The sequence below is a fragment of the Mercenaria mercenaria genome, chromosome 13 (genome assembly GCF_021730395.1).
Source record: "Mercenaria mercenaria strain notata chromosome 13, MADL_Memer_1, whole genome shotgun sequence".
Classification (NCBI taxonomy): domain Eukaryota; kingdom Metazoa; phylum Mollusca; class Bivalvia; order Venerida; family Veneridae; genus Mercenaria; species Mercenaria mercenaria.
In genome coordinates this window covers 32068687-32084714 of record NC_069373.1, presented here as the reverse complement: position 1 = coordinate 32084714, position 16028 = coordinate 32068687, and the positions used below count along the sequence as shown (strand labels likewise).

General features: G+C 34.6%; 1 protein-coding gene across 10 annotated transcripts in view; it reads right to left on the bottom strand.

Moving 5' to 3' along the window:
• LOC123528992 (tubulin monoglycylase TTLL3-like) overlaps positions 1 to 16028 on the bottom strand; it is a 72830-nt gene that overhangs the window by 43099 nt on the left and 13703 nt on the right. For 9 of the 10 annotated variants that reach the window (XR_008366718.1, XM_045309134.2, XM_045309133.2 and 6 more), the window contains 2 exons: positions 8227 to 8383; positions 4883 to 4999 (listed from right to left, as the gene is read on the bottom strand). Coding sequence is in view for 9 of the 10 variants with exons in the window: in XM_045309134.2 (XP_045165069.2) it covers positions 4883 to 4999; positions 8227 to 8383 (274 nt within the window). In the remaining variant the exon portion in view is untranslated. Of the gene's footprint in view, positions 1 to 4882; positions 5000 to 8226; positions 8384 to 11670; positions 11812 to 16028 lie in introns of those variants that run through there. The other variant, XM_053521461.1, reaches the window with a different exon arrangement.

Genomic DNA, 16028 nt, shown 5'->3' with positions numbered 1-16028 from the left:
AGTAATATTCATGCTTGTGAACTAATTTATGTTAAATGCATTATAACTATAAAATTGTTGTTTCCTTTTTGAACATGTTGACATGTTTATAAATTAAGGATGCAAAAAAGCATTGCACAAAAGCTGTCTCCATAGGATGACACATGCCCCCGATGGCACTTTGAATGAATAGTTATGGCCTATGTTAGAGTTTAGGACCTTTGACCTACGAACCTGGGTCTTGCGCGGACACGTCGTCTTACTGTGTCACACATTCATGCGTAGTTATTTTAAAATCCATGCATGAATGACAAAGATATGGACCGGACACGCCCATCAATGCACTATCATGAAAAATGACCTTTAATGTCTAAGTGTGACCTTGACCTTTGAGCTACGGACCTGGGTCTTGCGTGCGACACGTCGTCTTACTGTGGTACACATTCATGCCAAGTTATTTGAAAATCCATCCATCGATGACAAAGATATGGACCGGACACGCCCATCAATGCACTATCCTTTAATGTCTAAGTGTGACCTTGACCTTTGAGCTACGGACCTGGGTCTTGCACGCGACACGTCGTCTTACTGTGGTACACATTCATGCCAAGTTATTTGAAAATCCATCCATCGATGACAAAGATATGGACCGGACACGCCCATCTATGCACTATCCTTTAATGTCTAAGTGTGACCTTGACCTTTGAGCTAGGGACATGGGTCTTGCGCGTGACACGTCGTCTTACTGTGGTACACATTCATGCCAAGTTATTTGAAAATCCATCCATCGATGACAAAGATATGGACCGGACACGAAAATTGCGGACAGACCGACAGACCGACAGTTCAAAAACTATATGCCTCCCTTTGGGGGCATAAAAACAAATTTATGAAACTCAAGAAATATGTCCATAGGCCACAGATGCCCCTGTTATGTAATGTCTGGACACAGAAGCACATTTGCTGTAAATAATTGCATTTTGATAATAGAATAATTATTACAACTGAACTTTTAAGTATGAGCTTGACATATGAGCTAGGGCTCTTTAAGTTTGTAAGGGCATGCCACCTTGTTACAGTGAATGTCAACTCCAAGTTCATCCTATAAAAAAGTTATAGACAAGACAAGAAAAACGACTTCAAATATTTAACCTCTGTGACCATGACCTTTGAGCCAAGGGTCTGAATCTTACACAGAACACTGGGTCATATTATGATGAATGTTTCAGCAAGGTTATTTGAATCATCCAACCATGTAAAAGACATGAACTGGACAAGAAATGTGACATAAAATATTTGACCTCTTAAGTGTGACCCTGACCTTTGAGCTTGTAGTATGGATCTTTTAAATATTCATCATAAAGAGTGAAACAAAACACAGTATCTAATTATAGTGAATGTCTTAGCTAAGTTTTTGAATATCCATCCAGGTACACAAAAGCAGAAGATCAGATAAAAGGAAGTAAAATCTTTGACCTTTACGTTTGGAATAGGGGTCTAAGTTTTACATAAAACAACTCCTGTTATGACAAATGCTCATGCCAAGTTTTTTAAATATCCATTAATTTTGTGCATACAAAAGTTATTGACCTGAGAATAACCATTGCCCTATAAGTATGAACTTGACCTTTAAATTAACTGTCTGGGTATTTTATGCAACATATCCATCTAATTATGATGAATGCTTGTGCATATGTATTTGTATTTCTAAATCCATCTAAAAAGTGATTGATTGGACAAAAAATGACCTTAAATCTTTGACCTGTAAATGTGACCTCGACCTCGGAGTCTTTTATACAAATATGTTGTCTTGTTATATGGTGGTCCTTTGTGCAAACTACATTTAAAATCCTAACATGAATGACTAAGTTCCGAAATGAACAAGACTTTTCAAAACACATCAACATGAAATGGAGGAAAACATATGAATAAGACAGATTTAACACCATATGCCCCCTCATTTTTAATGGCCGAGGCAAAACAATCTTACATTATAAAACTAAAACCTGGAACTGAAATATTTAAAAGTGACATCAAACAGGGAAGGATTGCAAGCAAAACTTATATGGACGGCATAAAACCAACACCAATGCAGGTTATAAATGTCTGATCGTCGGTTTACCTTCTTCTTCCACAGCAGGTGCTTTACCTGAAATTCCAGCATGTGATATTTACTGACAAAGCAATAACAACATCATCATCATTTTACTGCTCCATGCTGACAAAAGCAACCAATGTTAGAGGAATGAAATGATATCCATTTTGGGGGTTTCAGAAAACCCAAGGTCGCAGCCTACAAGCTACCAGAAAATCGTATCAAGTTGGAGTCAGCCTGCCAAGCAATCAGGAAAGAAGCTAAAGAAGTTTAGTGGGCATTCTGTTAAACTGCTACACCAACTGTATTCCTGAAAACCAGACACAATTCATTCCACTTACACTCAAATTTCAAATTTTGAGAATTTCATAAAGGGTCATAAATTCTCTCCCTTGCTAATAACAATATTGAACTTTACTTCTGTAGCAAAGATTTGCATAAGATTAATCAATCTGCATTTTCATGTGTGTACCAAAAATAGATCAATCTGTAGATATATTTCTTTTCAGTAGAATGATCAACTTGCACTAAATCTTTCATTTCCGTACAAAGAAAAATTAATCAGTACTTTTATTTCTGTACCAAAGAAAGATCATACTACAGTTTTCTTTCTGTTCCACAGTAAGATCAATCATTTTTGTATGAAAGAAAATGTGATCCATACTTTTATTTCTGTAAAAAAGATCAATTTGCATTTTCATTCATGTTCCAAAATGAGATCAATATGCAGTTTTATTTCTGTACAAAGCAAAAACTGATCTGCATTTTATTTTTATACCATAGAAAGATCAACCATCAGTTTTATTTCTGTTCTGCAGAAAGATCAACCTGCACTTTTATTTCTGTACCAATGAAAGACTAATTTGTAATTTTATTTCTGTTTCACAGAAAGATCAATCTGCACCAAGTCATTTCTGTACAGAAGCAAAATTGATCTGCATTTTTATTTCTGTATCAAAAATAGAGCAACCTGCAGTTTTTTTTCTGTACCAAAAACGCAGCAACCTGCACTGTTATTTCTGTACCAAAAATAGAGCAACCTGCAGTTTTTTTTCTGTACCAAAAATAAAGCAACCTGCACTTTTATTTCTGTACCAAAAAATAGAGCAACCTTCTTTTTTCTGTACCAAAAACAAAGCTGCCTGCACTGTTATTTCTGTACCAAAAATAGAGCAACCTGCACTTTTATTTCTGTACCAAAAATAGAGCAACCTGCAGTTTTATTTCTTTAGCAAAAATATCTATAGCAACCTGCAGTTTTCTTTCTGTACCCAAAAAGATCAATCTACAGTTTTATTTCTGTACCAAAGACAGATGAATCTGCACTTTTCATTCTACACCAAAAACAGAGGAATCTGCTCCTTAAATTCTATACCAAATACAGATGAATCTGCATTTTATATTCTATACCAAAGACAGATGGCTCCACACTTTGAATTCTATACCAAAGACAGGTGATCTGCACTTTATGAATCTGCACTTTGAATTCTATACCAAGGACAGGTGATCTGCACTTTGAATTCTATACCAAAGACAGATGATATGCACTTTGAATTCTATACCAAAGACAGATGATATGCACTTTGAATTCTATACCAAAGACAGGTGAATCTGCACTTTGAATTCTATATCAAAGACAGATGAATCCGCACTTTGAATTCTATACCAAAGACAGATGAATATTCACTTTAAATTCTGTATCAAAAATAGATCAATCTGCACTTTAAATTCTATACCAAAGAAAGATGACCAATGTGCATTTTCATGTGTGTACCAAACACAGATCAATCTGCAGTTTTATTCCTGTACCATTAAATTATCAATAACCACTTAGTCTTTCATTTCTGTACAAAAGAAAAATTGATCTGCACTTTTAATTCTGTATCAAAGAAAGATCAATCTGCACCTTTAATTCTGTATCAAAGAAAGATCAAATTCTGTATCAAAGAAAGATCAATCTGAACTTTTAATGCTGTATCAAAGAAAGATCAATCTGCACTTTTAATTCTGTATCAATGAAAGATCAATCTGCACTTTTAATTCTGTATAAAAGAAAGATCAATCTGCACCTTTTATTCTGTATCAAAGAAAGATCAATCTGCACCTTTATTCTGTATCAAAGAAAGATCATTTGTTTGTTTGTTTGTTTGTTTGTTTTGGGTTTAACGCCGTTTTTCAACAGTATTTCAGTCATGTAACGGCAGGCAGTTAACCTAACCAGTATTCCTGGATTCTGTACCAGTACAAACCTGTTCTATCAAATAAGTCACGGAGCACATACGCCCCGCCCGAGGATCGAACTCGCGACCCCGAGATCCGTAGACCAATGCTCTTACCAATCTGCACTTTACATTCCATATCAAGAAAGATCAATCTGTACTTTAATTCTGTATCAAAGAAAGATCAATCTGCACTTTACATTCTATACCAAGAAAGATCAATCTGCACTCTAATTCTTTATCAAAGAAAGATCAATCTGCACTTTAATTCTGTGTCAAAGAAAGATCAATCTGCACTTTACATTCTATACCAAGAAAGATCAATCTGTACAAAGCAAACAAATACAGCACAACCTCTCAAGAGCAGCCCTCTCTTAAGCAAAACCTCTCTATAACAACATCATCAAAATTTGCTTCAACTGAAATATACTATAAAATTTACCTCTCCAGAACAACAACCTTTACATAACAGTCAATATTTGTATCTCCCAAAGGGTGTTGCTCTACAGAGGTTGCACTGTAAATCAGAATCCCAGTTTGATCAAATTTCAAGTGTAGAAATATTATATAATGAAACAGGTAAGATTACCTCTTAAATCATCCACATCACAACTGTCTCCAACTGACTTATTTCCTTTCATATGCGCTCGAATTCTTGTTTTGTGGCGTCTCAGCACCATATCTGGATTGCCGTTGGAATATGGGCCTGGAAAACATTCTAAATAATCAGAAACCTCAAAGCTTAATAAAGTTTCCTTAAATAATTTTTGGAAACTGAAAACAAAGTTACCTTATACAAATGTCTAAAATATCAGTTTGCTAAATGTGTTTATACAATGAGTGCAATTTTGCTATTAATTTCTTTCTATACACCATAAAAGTTTTGTAAAAATAAATTTTGACATATTTTTGCTTAATTAAGAAACCATATGGATGGAATTAACTTCACAAAAAAAACAAACATTGTTAGGAGGTTTAATCTACTTAAATTGTTTCAGATCACAAAAAACAAAAGAAATGTTTACACAACCAAAAATCAGATGTTATCCTTAAAAGTCCATGAGAATCAATTTGACTTCATTTCATTTACAAGTTGATAATTAACACTGATCAGCTTCATCAGTCTAGAGCACAATGATCTGACTGTTACCTGAACCAATGTTGCTATAACATTATATTGTAACAAATAGAAATCATTCTGTGACAGCAATTTAAAAGCATACCTACCGTAATATCAATAATCCTTTATAACAAACTTCAACAGAAGAACTTTCCAATTTCAATTATAATAGAAAAACTTAAATTGACAAAGTTTGAAAATGTAATTTATGAACACACAACAAACAAATAAAATTATACTTTTAAATATCAGATTTACTAACTATTTAACGCTTTAATAGATATTGCATACTATTTAAAAGCTCTTAATGCCTTTATTTATAATGTGGCTGCAACATCTTTTGTTTTGAAGAAAAAATTAATTTCGTGTTAAATCCTAATTTCGATAATTATTTTGTCTATTATTTTAAAATCAAAACTATCCATGATGTCAAACTTCGGTCAAAGAAAATGTATCATTTTTTTTGTCTGTTAAGTTTTTTCTACAGAAATTCAAGAATCTGATATACGTACTGGCCTTGAAACATTATCACTTTCAGGTTATATCTTTACAAATAGTCCACAAATATTAATGAACATACTTCTACACAATGACACTGGCTTTGATATTAGATACACTTACCAAGAACAAAGCTACCATCTCATGGAAAGAAAATCGATGACAAAAATCACAGACAATTGGTAAAGATCAAAGCAAATGAGAAAATAATTATCAAACCATTTTCTATATAACTCATGGTATGTCATCAAAAATGTTATTTATGTGTATATGGAAATACCCCTGTCCCACTATTAATAAAAAAAGAGCTGTTTGTAAAACTTTTGTCTCCCAGGGCGGCCTTCCCATTTTCAGTCTTGGGATCAATATGACCTTCACCTTTGACCTACCGCACTTGCCCCCGCCCCCTCCTTCTCCCCACAATATAGATGTGGTCTCTTGTCAGGTTTGTGAATTCTTATTAAGCAGAAACCATTTTCAGTCTCAAGGTCACATTTGACCTACTGACCCCCAAAACGAAAGTGATCAGTGATTATAAGTGATAGGTTAAACCCAACAGAACTGACCACAGACAATCATCCTACGACATTTGATTGCTGTGAGACCAAGCATTCTGTAGTTACTTTGGGAAGCCAAATGATCTTCCAACTGGCTGACAGACCGACAATGAGTAAAACAACATATACCCATTCTTCTTCGACGTAGGGGATAATTACATCAAACAACCAGGTGCTGCTTTCCTATGAGAAACACCTGCACCATTAATAAAATATTGAGTAGGACTAGGTGCTGAGTTCTTATGAGAAATACGTAAATCATTAATAAAATACTGTGTAGGACCTGGGACTGATTTCCTATGAAAAACATCTTCACAATTAATAGAATAGTGTGTACGACTAGGCACTGATTTCCTATGAAAAACACGTATATCATTTAAGAAATAATGTATATAACTATGGATGCAACATCACCACTAGTATAAAATAGTTCATAAAAAATATGAAAATTTGAGATCATAATGGTTTCTCACCAGTCAGTATGTCAAACCTATTAGTTATCGCAGAATAATTGGCAAACAAATTGAGCTGTATTAGAATAAAAGATTATGTTTCCCTGTTTTTGGAAATTTTAAATACAAACATGATTCTGTTCAATATTTACTTTCTTTCATTTTCCATTTCAAAATATACTGACCATGCCAGCTTAGTTGGTGAAGTACAAGAACATGAACTGAGAGGCAACAGAGTATGTTGTCTGAAATCATTTGTAGAAGGTGGAAATTACTTGTGTTGATTAAGTCAGTCCTGGTAAAGAATCAAAGAATGCTAATATTTTAATAGAACTCTGTTACATATTAACTGATATACTGCTGACCCCTCCCACCAATCACCCATCCCCCACCTTCCCCCAAAGAAAAACAAGAGCACCGCCTTGCGGGTGCAGATGCTCAACTCATTTTAAATTTTTTGTCTCTGTATATTGTCCTACCATGATTTTCCAAGTCCAAAAAGAGCCATAATTTTTGCAAAAAGCAATGTAGAGTTACGGTACTTGTTGTGCAGAGTTAGCTTTTAATGGCGAATAACTGCGTCAAGTTTTAAAGCAACAACAGAGAAGTTGACCTAAACATAAAACTTAACCAAGAAATCTGATATTTTCTAAGTCCAAAAGGGGCCATAATTCTTGCAAAAAGCAGGATGGAGTTATGTTTCTTGCTGTACAGAGTCCACTTTGGATGGTGAACAAGTGTTGCACGTTTTAAAGCAATAGCTTTGAAAGTTTAGGAGAAAAGCTGACCTAAACATAAAACATAACCAAGAAAACTGATTTTCTAAGTCCAAAAGGGGCCATAATTCTGGCAAAAAGCAAGATGGAGTTATGTTTCTTGTTGTACAGAGTCAGCTTCTGATGGTGAACAAGTGTTGCAAGTTTCAATAGCTTTGATAGTTAAGGAGAAAAGATGACCTAAACATAAAACTTAACCAAGAAATCTGATATTTTCTAAGTCCAAAAGGGGCCATAATTCTTGCAAAAAGCAGGATGGAGTTATGTTTCTTGCTGTACAGAGTCAGCTATTGATGGTGAACAAGTGTTGCAAGTTTTAAAGCAATAGCATTGATAGTTTAGGAGAAAAGTTGACCTAAACATAAAACTTAACCAGGCAACGGCGACGCTGACGCCGATCAAGTGATGACAATAACTCATCATTTTTTTTTTAAAAATCAGAATACTGATGAGCTAAAAATGGTAACAAACAGCGTTAAACAAATGAACAATATAATATCATTACTAATGTTAATTTGCATTTTTCTTACCATCAAGAATTCTTTGAAGTCCTGCAGACATACCAGAACCATTGTGTTGAAGGGCTGGCATGGTGTCAGACTGTTCGTCAGCTTCTGATTTTGGTGTACCAGGTATATCAACGTCTACAGCATTTGTGTTTGCGTTGGTGTTGTCAGTTTCATCAATCTGAAATTTATCATTTGTTTAACTTAAATAATGCTGAAAAATATATTTTAACAAAATCAAATGTAATAGTATATTTACACACTAGAATACTGTGAAATCATTAATATTATGAAGGACTGATTTAACCCTAACACTGCTAAATTTCTATAATGAACTTGTCCATCTTTCAATTTGGACAGTACCATTAACTGTAAAAAGGGGTGCATACCAAAAAATAATGACTGAATGGCAAACAGTACAGGACATGATCAGACTGCATGGATGTGCAGGCTGATCATGATCTGCACTGGTTGCAAAGGCAGAATCAATAGTGTCCTGCATGATAAGGGTTAATTCCAGTGAACAACTAAAATTCCATTTTGTTTAGATAATCCATAAAATTATACATTTCCCAGTAAATAGTCATTTCAGCATAAGGCGTAAAAAAAATGTTTGTTTCCGGTATCCCGACCTACCCTAAATTTTTGGCCTGACCCTAAATGTTTGGAGAATTATTTTTTTTCAACTTTTTAACAAAAAGTTGCAAAACTGCACTTTTAATGCTTTAAACATGACCAGTGATGTTAGAAATCAACTTACTGATGCTCTAAAGCCATAACCCCCTTATTTGTATTCATTTTTTGACACAAAAATAATTTCCGAAAATGTTCCCTTAATAAACAAGAGGACCATGATGGTCCTGAATCGCTCACCTCTTCCCACATGACCCTGTTTTGAGTATGACGTCATTTTTTCTTTTATTTGACATAGTGACCTAGTTTCTGAGCTCATGTGACCCAGTTTTGAACTTGACCTAGATATTATCAAGATAAAAATTCTGACCAACTTTCATGAAGATCCATTGAAAAATATGGTCTCTAGAGAGGTCACAAGGTTTTTCTATTATTGACCTATTGACCTAGTTTTTGAAGGTACATGACCATGTTTTGAATTTTACCTTGATATCATCAAGGTGAACATTCTCACTAATTTTCATGAAGATCTCATGAAAAATATGGACTCTAGAGAGGTCACAAGATTTTTCTATTTTTATACCTACTGGCCTAGTTTTTGACCGCACGTGACCCAGTTTAGAAACTTGACCTAGATATCATCAAGGTGAACATTCAGATCAATTTTCATGAAGATCAATTGAAAAATATGGCCTCTAGAGAGGTCAAAAGATTTTTCTAATTTTAGACCTACTGACCTAGTTTTTGACTGCAGTTGACCCAGTTTCAAACTTGACCTAGATATCATCAAGAGAACATTCAGACCAACTTTCATACAGATCCCATGAAAAGAATTGCCTCTAGAGAGGTCACAAGGTTTTTTTATTATTTGACCTACTGACCTAGCTTTTTAAGGCACATGACCCAGTTTCAAACTTGACCTAGATATCATCAAGGTGAACACTCTGACCAATTTTCATGAAGATCCATTCAAGGGTATGGCCTCTAGAGAGGTCACAAGGTTTTTCTATTTCAAGACCTACTGACCTAGTTTTTGAACGCAGTTGACCCAGTTTCAAACTTGACCTACATATCATCAAGATAAACATTCAGACCAACTTTCATACAGATCCCATGAAAAATATGGCCTCTAGAGAGGTCACAACATTAGCCTTTACAGAGGTCAATTCATTATTTGACCTACTGACCTACTTTTTGACGGCATGTGACCCACTTTCGAATTTGACCTAGATATCATCAAGATGAACATTCTGACCAATTTTTATGGAGATCCATTCACAAGTATAGCCTCTAGAGGTTTTTCTATTTTTAGAACTACTGACCTAGTTTTTGACCACACATAACCCTGTTTCGAACTTGACCTAGATATCACCAACATGAACATTCAGACCAACTTTCATACAGATCCCATGAAAAATATGGCCTCTAGAGAGGTCACAAGGTTTTTCTATTATCTGACCTACTGACCTAGTTTTTGAGGCACGTGACCCACTTTCGAGCTTCAACTAGATACCATCAACATGAACATTCAGACCAACTTTCATACAGATCCCATGAAAAATATGGCCTCTAGAGAGGTCACAAGGTTTTTCTATTATTTGACCTACTGACCTAGTTTTTGAAGGCACTTGACCCACTTTCGAACTTGACCTAGATATTATCAAGGTGAACATTCTGATTAATTTTCATGAAGATCTCATGAAATATATGGCCTCTAGAGAGGTCACAAGGTTTTTCTATTTTTAGACCTACTGACCTAGTTTTTGACCGCACGTGACCCAGTTTCAAACCTGACCTAGATATCATCAAGATGAACATTCAGACCAACCTTCATACAGATCCCATGAAAAATATGGCCTTTAGAGAGGTCACAAGGTTTTTCTATTATTTGACCTACTGACCTAGTTTTTGATGGCACGTGACCCAGTTTCAAACTTGACCTAGATATCATCAAGGTGAATGTTCTGACCAATTTTCATGAAGATCTTGTGTAATATATGGCCTCTAGAGAGGTCACAAGGTTTTCTATTTTTAGACCTACTGACCTAGTTTTTGACGGCATGTGACCCAGTTTCAAACCTGACCTAGATATCATCAAGGTGAATGTTCTGACCAATTTTCATGAAGATCTTGTGTAATATATGGCCTCTAGAGAGGTCACAAGGTTTTCTATTTTTAGACCTACTGACCTAGTTTTAGACGGCACGTAACCCAGTTTCGAATTTGACCTAGATATCATCAAGGTGAACATTCTGACCAATTTTCATGAAGATCTTGTGAAATATATGGCCTCTAGAGAGGTCACAAGGTTTTTCTATTTTTAGACCTACTGACCTAGTTTTTGAAGACACGTGACCCAGATTCAAACTTGACCTAGATATCATCAAGATGAACATTCTGACCAACTTTCATAAAGATCCCACAAAAAATGTGACCTCTAGAGTGGTCACAAGCAAAAGGATGATCACAAAAGCTCACCTTGTCACAGGTGAGCTAAAAAAAATTAAGAAAAAAAAAAAATTCTGACCTACCTACCCTAATTTTTTTGAGCATGTTACTGGAAACAAAGAATTTTTTTAAAGCCTAAGCCACAAAGTTTTGTGCCCGCAAAATTCATGATTTCGCAATAAATGAAAAATGTAAAAGCACTTAAAGATTACAGCCAGTTCAACTCGCATTATTAAAGATAAGAATTTTTTAAATGATTGAATAAACAACACATTTATATTATGATTGTCATCACACTGGACTGAAATCCCTTCTTCGTAGAATTTGAAAAAAAAAACATATTACAACATTAATATTTTATGCAGACTAGATTACTAAATTACTTACTCCTCAAGTTCATTAAATCATCCCAGTATATAGATAAGTAAAATAACTTTATCCTAATATGTCAGAAAATTCCTTTTCAATAAGTCAAGCTCACTTTTTAAGCTATAACACCTATGCCTACATCGAAGAACAGAACAACATTAACTTTCAGTAGTCAAAACAGTGCTACATTATTTGTTCACTACGATAACAGACGCCACTAAATCATTATCAATAAAAAAAAAAGATATTTAATATTCAAAGGAACGTGCAACAATGACAGCTCTATATCTGTTTTTTCTACCTGTTAATGAAATATTGATCATATACTGTTGAAAGACCGGCACCAAGATGCATGGGGCTACTTGTCGGCCAATCACCATAAAACACCTATAAGTAATTAGTTTGCGCTCGTATGAAATTCAATAACATTGAATTACTTTTAAACAGAAATTTATGCATAAAAGGATTAACTTCGAGAATGTTCAAAGTTTTAGGTATTGAACATACATTTATCATTTAAGATCGATTCATCAGTTTAATAAATAAATCAATTTTTTGCATTGAGTGAAACTTGTTGACTTGAGAAACATCCCAGAGCTGGTCAATAGAACTCAATGGACTATAAACGGCCTACCATATCTCCTCATCTACATCCACAAATTAATTGAAGAGTATTTACTACTGTATCTCCAACTATTCTTGTTCTAATTTAAGATCAATTGGAGAAAATTTATTTTTATTTATTTTTAAAAGAACAAAAATCATCGCCCATAAATTTCTCCCAAGTTTGGCTCAGTTCAAGCCATCTGTATGTATATGAGAAGAGCCTGACAAAGGGCAATAACGCTGCCAAACAGTCAGGTGTACCTGGAAATTTCAAGGGACTTGTCTCCAAGTCAACATTAAGATTCGAAAATGTTACAAAAAGATAGGAACATATATATTAAACACTAATCAGTATAATTAAAGCTCAGATATAAGTATCTATTTTTATCTTAATTTTTATCCTGCTAAATTTCTAAAATGGATTGGTCCATCATTCAATTTGGGCAATACCATTTATTATTAGAAGGTGTTCACATAAAATTTACTGACTGAATAGCGAACAGTGCAGATTATGATCAGCCTGCATGGTTGTGTAGGCTGATCTTGGCCTGCACTGGTCACAAAGGCAGAATTACTTGCTGTCAACTGGCTAAAGGTTGATTTTATCAATGCTTTCGAGCTTTACAATGTAATTTACCAAGGCAAAAGGCGATAGAAAACCATCTGTTAGATTCTCATCCTCACCAGCCCATGTCTGAAACCTAATCTCAATTTTATTATTTGTCAAATATGGGAGAACATATTCCAGGTATCAAAAATGTCATAACCAATACTGTTATACTTTCATTAACATTCCCTGAATCTCCATTCTGAACAATCATTTGACAAAATTGGATGGTGCAAAGATAGTTTAACAGCATTATATTTTGACAGCTGAAATGATTTCCTGTAACTAAAATAAAATTCCATGACATTTCACTTAAAAGTTTCAAGTCAGATTATTAAAGACTTCACCACAGGTCTTTTGTATTAAAAAAAAAAAAAACAACAAAAAAAACAAACAAAAAAAACAAGAGCACCGCAATGCAGAGCAATATACACCCCGAAGGTATGACGTTTGACTCCTAAGTGTGACCTTGACCTTGAAGCAAGCCACCCAGAACATGTGTTCTGCACTTCGTCTTGATGTGGTGAATATTTGTGCCAAGTTTTTTTTTCTTAAAATCCTTCAAGCAGTTCAAGAATTACATAGGGGACATGAAACATGGTCATATGACCTTTGAACATTGACCTTGAAGCGAGCCATCCAGAACATGCGCTCTGCATGTTGCCTCGATGTGGTGAACATAAATTCAATTTTGTGTCAAGTTTCTTCAAAACTCTTCAAGGGGTTCAGGTATGACCTTTGACCCCCAAGTGTGCTTGACCTTGAAGCGAGCCATCCGAAACATGCGCTCTGCACGTTGTCTTGATGTGGTGAACATTTGTGCCAAGTTCCTATAAAACTATAAAATCCTTAAAGCTGTTCAAGAGTTACAGAGCAGACATGAAACAAAGTCATATGACCTTTGACCCCTAAGTGTGGCCTTGACCTTTAAGCGAGCAATCCAGAACATGTGCTATGCATGGTGTCTTGATGTGATGAACATTTGTGTCAAGTTTCTTCGAAATCCTGCAACGGGTTCAAGAGTTACATAGCAGACACGAAATTGCTAATGGATGGATTGACAGACAGACAGACGGACATCAGGAGTATAACATAATATGTCCCTTTGGGCATATAAAAAATGTGCCCACCTGCTCCATTTTATCAAAAATCCAGACAAGAAAGTACAGATTTATTTTCTCTGGCCTAAATGAATAGTGCCTAGAACTCAGAGCACAAAAAAGTGTCCGCCATATCTGAGGTATGAGAACATAATTCGTCTCAGGAATAGAAAAAAGGTCTCAGAGCCATTGTTGATGTGTTTAATTACTGTATATCAAACCACAGTTGTATTTACATATTTATATCATTGATTTGTCATAATTGAATTTTTAAACAGTTTTTTTTCAGTACTGGTAGTAACCAAAAAATCTTAATACAAGGGAACTAACTGCTTTGATAAAGTTGTAAATTTATAGTCAGGATTATCTCTTGTCATAAAACTCATGACCAGTTACAACAATGTACATTCATGCTACAGTAGTTTTATCCGCACTTAATTGAATGTTGAAAGCTAAAATATTATGCCGATTAGGTACTCTATCCCACAATGACAATGAGAGGTGACAATGTATAAAGAACTGGCACTTAAATAGAAGATTGTAATTTAATATTCAAAATATACATGAATTGAACATAAAATAAATATAAGTTATGTAAGTGCATAGTAATACAAGTTTTACAATACAAACACTAATCCCTGGGTAGTGTGGCATGAGTGCGCTCAATTACAGAACTAAAGCATTTTTCCTAAGTTCGACTCCCAAGCCAGTATTGTTTTATTTTAATTAAAGCCTTATTTCATTTCTTTACTCAACAAAGGTAAATTACATTAGTTAATTAAGATCTAACTTACTTACAAATATGAAATACATCATATGGAAATAAGTACAAATCAAAGGAAAACAAAATATACATATATGCTACTGATTGTTTATTTAAATACTACTACTAAAAATAACAAGAGCACCGCCTTGCGGGTGCTGACGCTCATCTGATTTTTTTTGTGTAATAGAAATATTGTCCTACCCATGATTTTCTAAGTCTAAAAAGGGCCATCATTCTTGCAAACAGCAGGATAGAGTTATGTTTCTTGATGTTCAGTGTCCACTTATGATGGTGAAAAACTGTTGCAAGTTTTAAAGCAATAGCTTTGATAGTTTATGAGAAAAGTTGACTTAAACATAATACTCAACCAAGAAAATGATTTTCTAAGTCCAAAAGGGGCAATAATTATTGCAAAAAGCAGGATGGAGTTATGTTGCTTGCTGTACAGGGTCAGCTTATGATGGCCAACAAGTGTTGCAAGTTTCAAAGCAATAGCTTTGATAGTTTAAGAGAGAAAGTTGACCTAAACATAAAACTTAACCAAGAAATCTGATATTTTCTAAGTCCAAAAGGGGCCATAAATCTTGCAAAAAGCAGGATGGAGTTATGTTTCTTGCTGTACAGGGTCAACTTATGGTGGTGAACAAGTGTTGCAAGTTTTAAAGCAATAGCTTTGATAGTTTAGGATAAAAGCTGACCTAAACATAAAACTTAACCAAGAAAACTGATTTTCTAAGTCCAAAAGGGGCAATAAATCTTGCAAAAAGCAAGATGGAGTTATGTTTCTTAATGTACAGGGTCTGCTTATGATGGTGAATAAGTATTCCAAGTTTCAAAGCAATAGCTTTGATAGTTTAGGAGAAAAGTTGACCTAAACATAAAACTTAACCAAGAAATCTGATATTTTCTAAGTACAAAAGGGGCCATAAATCTTGCAAAAAGCAAGATGGAGTTATGTTTCTTGCTATACAGGGTCAGCTTATGATGGTGAACAAGTATTCCAAGTTTCAAAGCAATAGCTTTGATAGTTTAGGAGAAAAGCTGACCTAAACATAAAACTTAACCAGGCAACGCCGACGCAGACGCCGACACCGACAACCGCTCAAGTGATGACAATAACTCATCATTTTTTTTCAAAAAATCAGATGAGCTAAAAATGCCATTATACTGTACAGTACTTACACACCTTTCAGTTCAAAATGTAAGATCCGACTAACAATGACACAGTTAATTATGCCAATCAATTATAACAATCAATTAACACTTCTGCTTTAAATAATGTCTATTCAGCTGATCC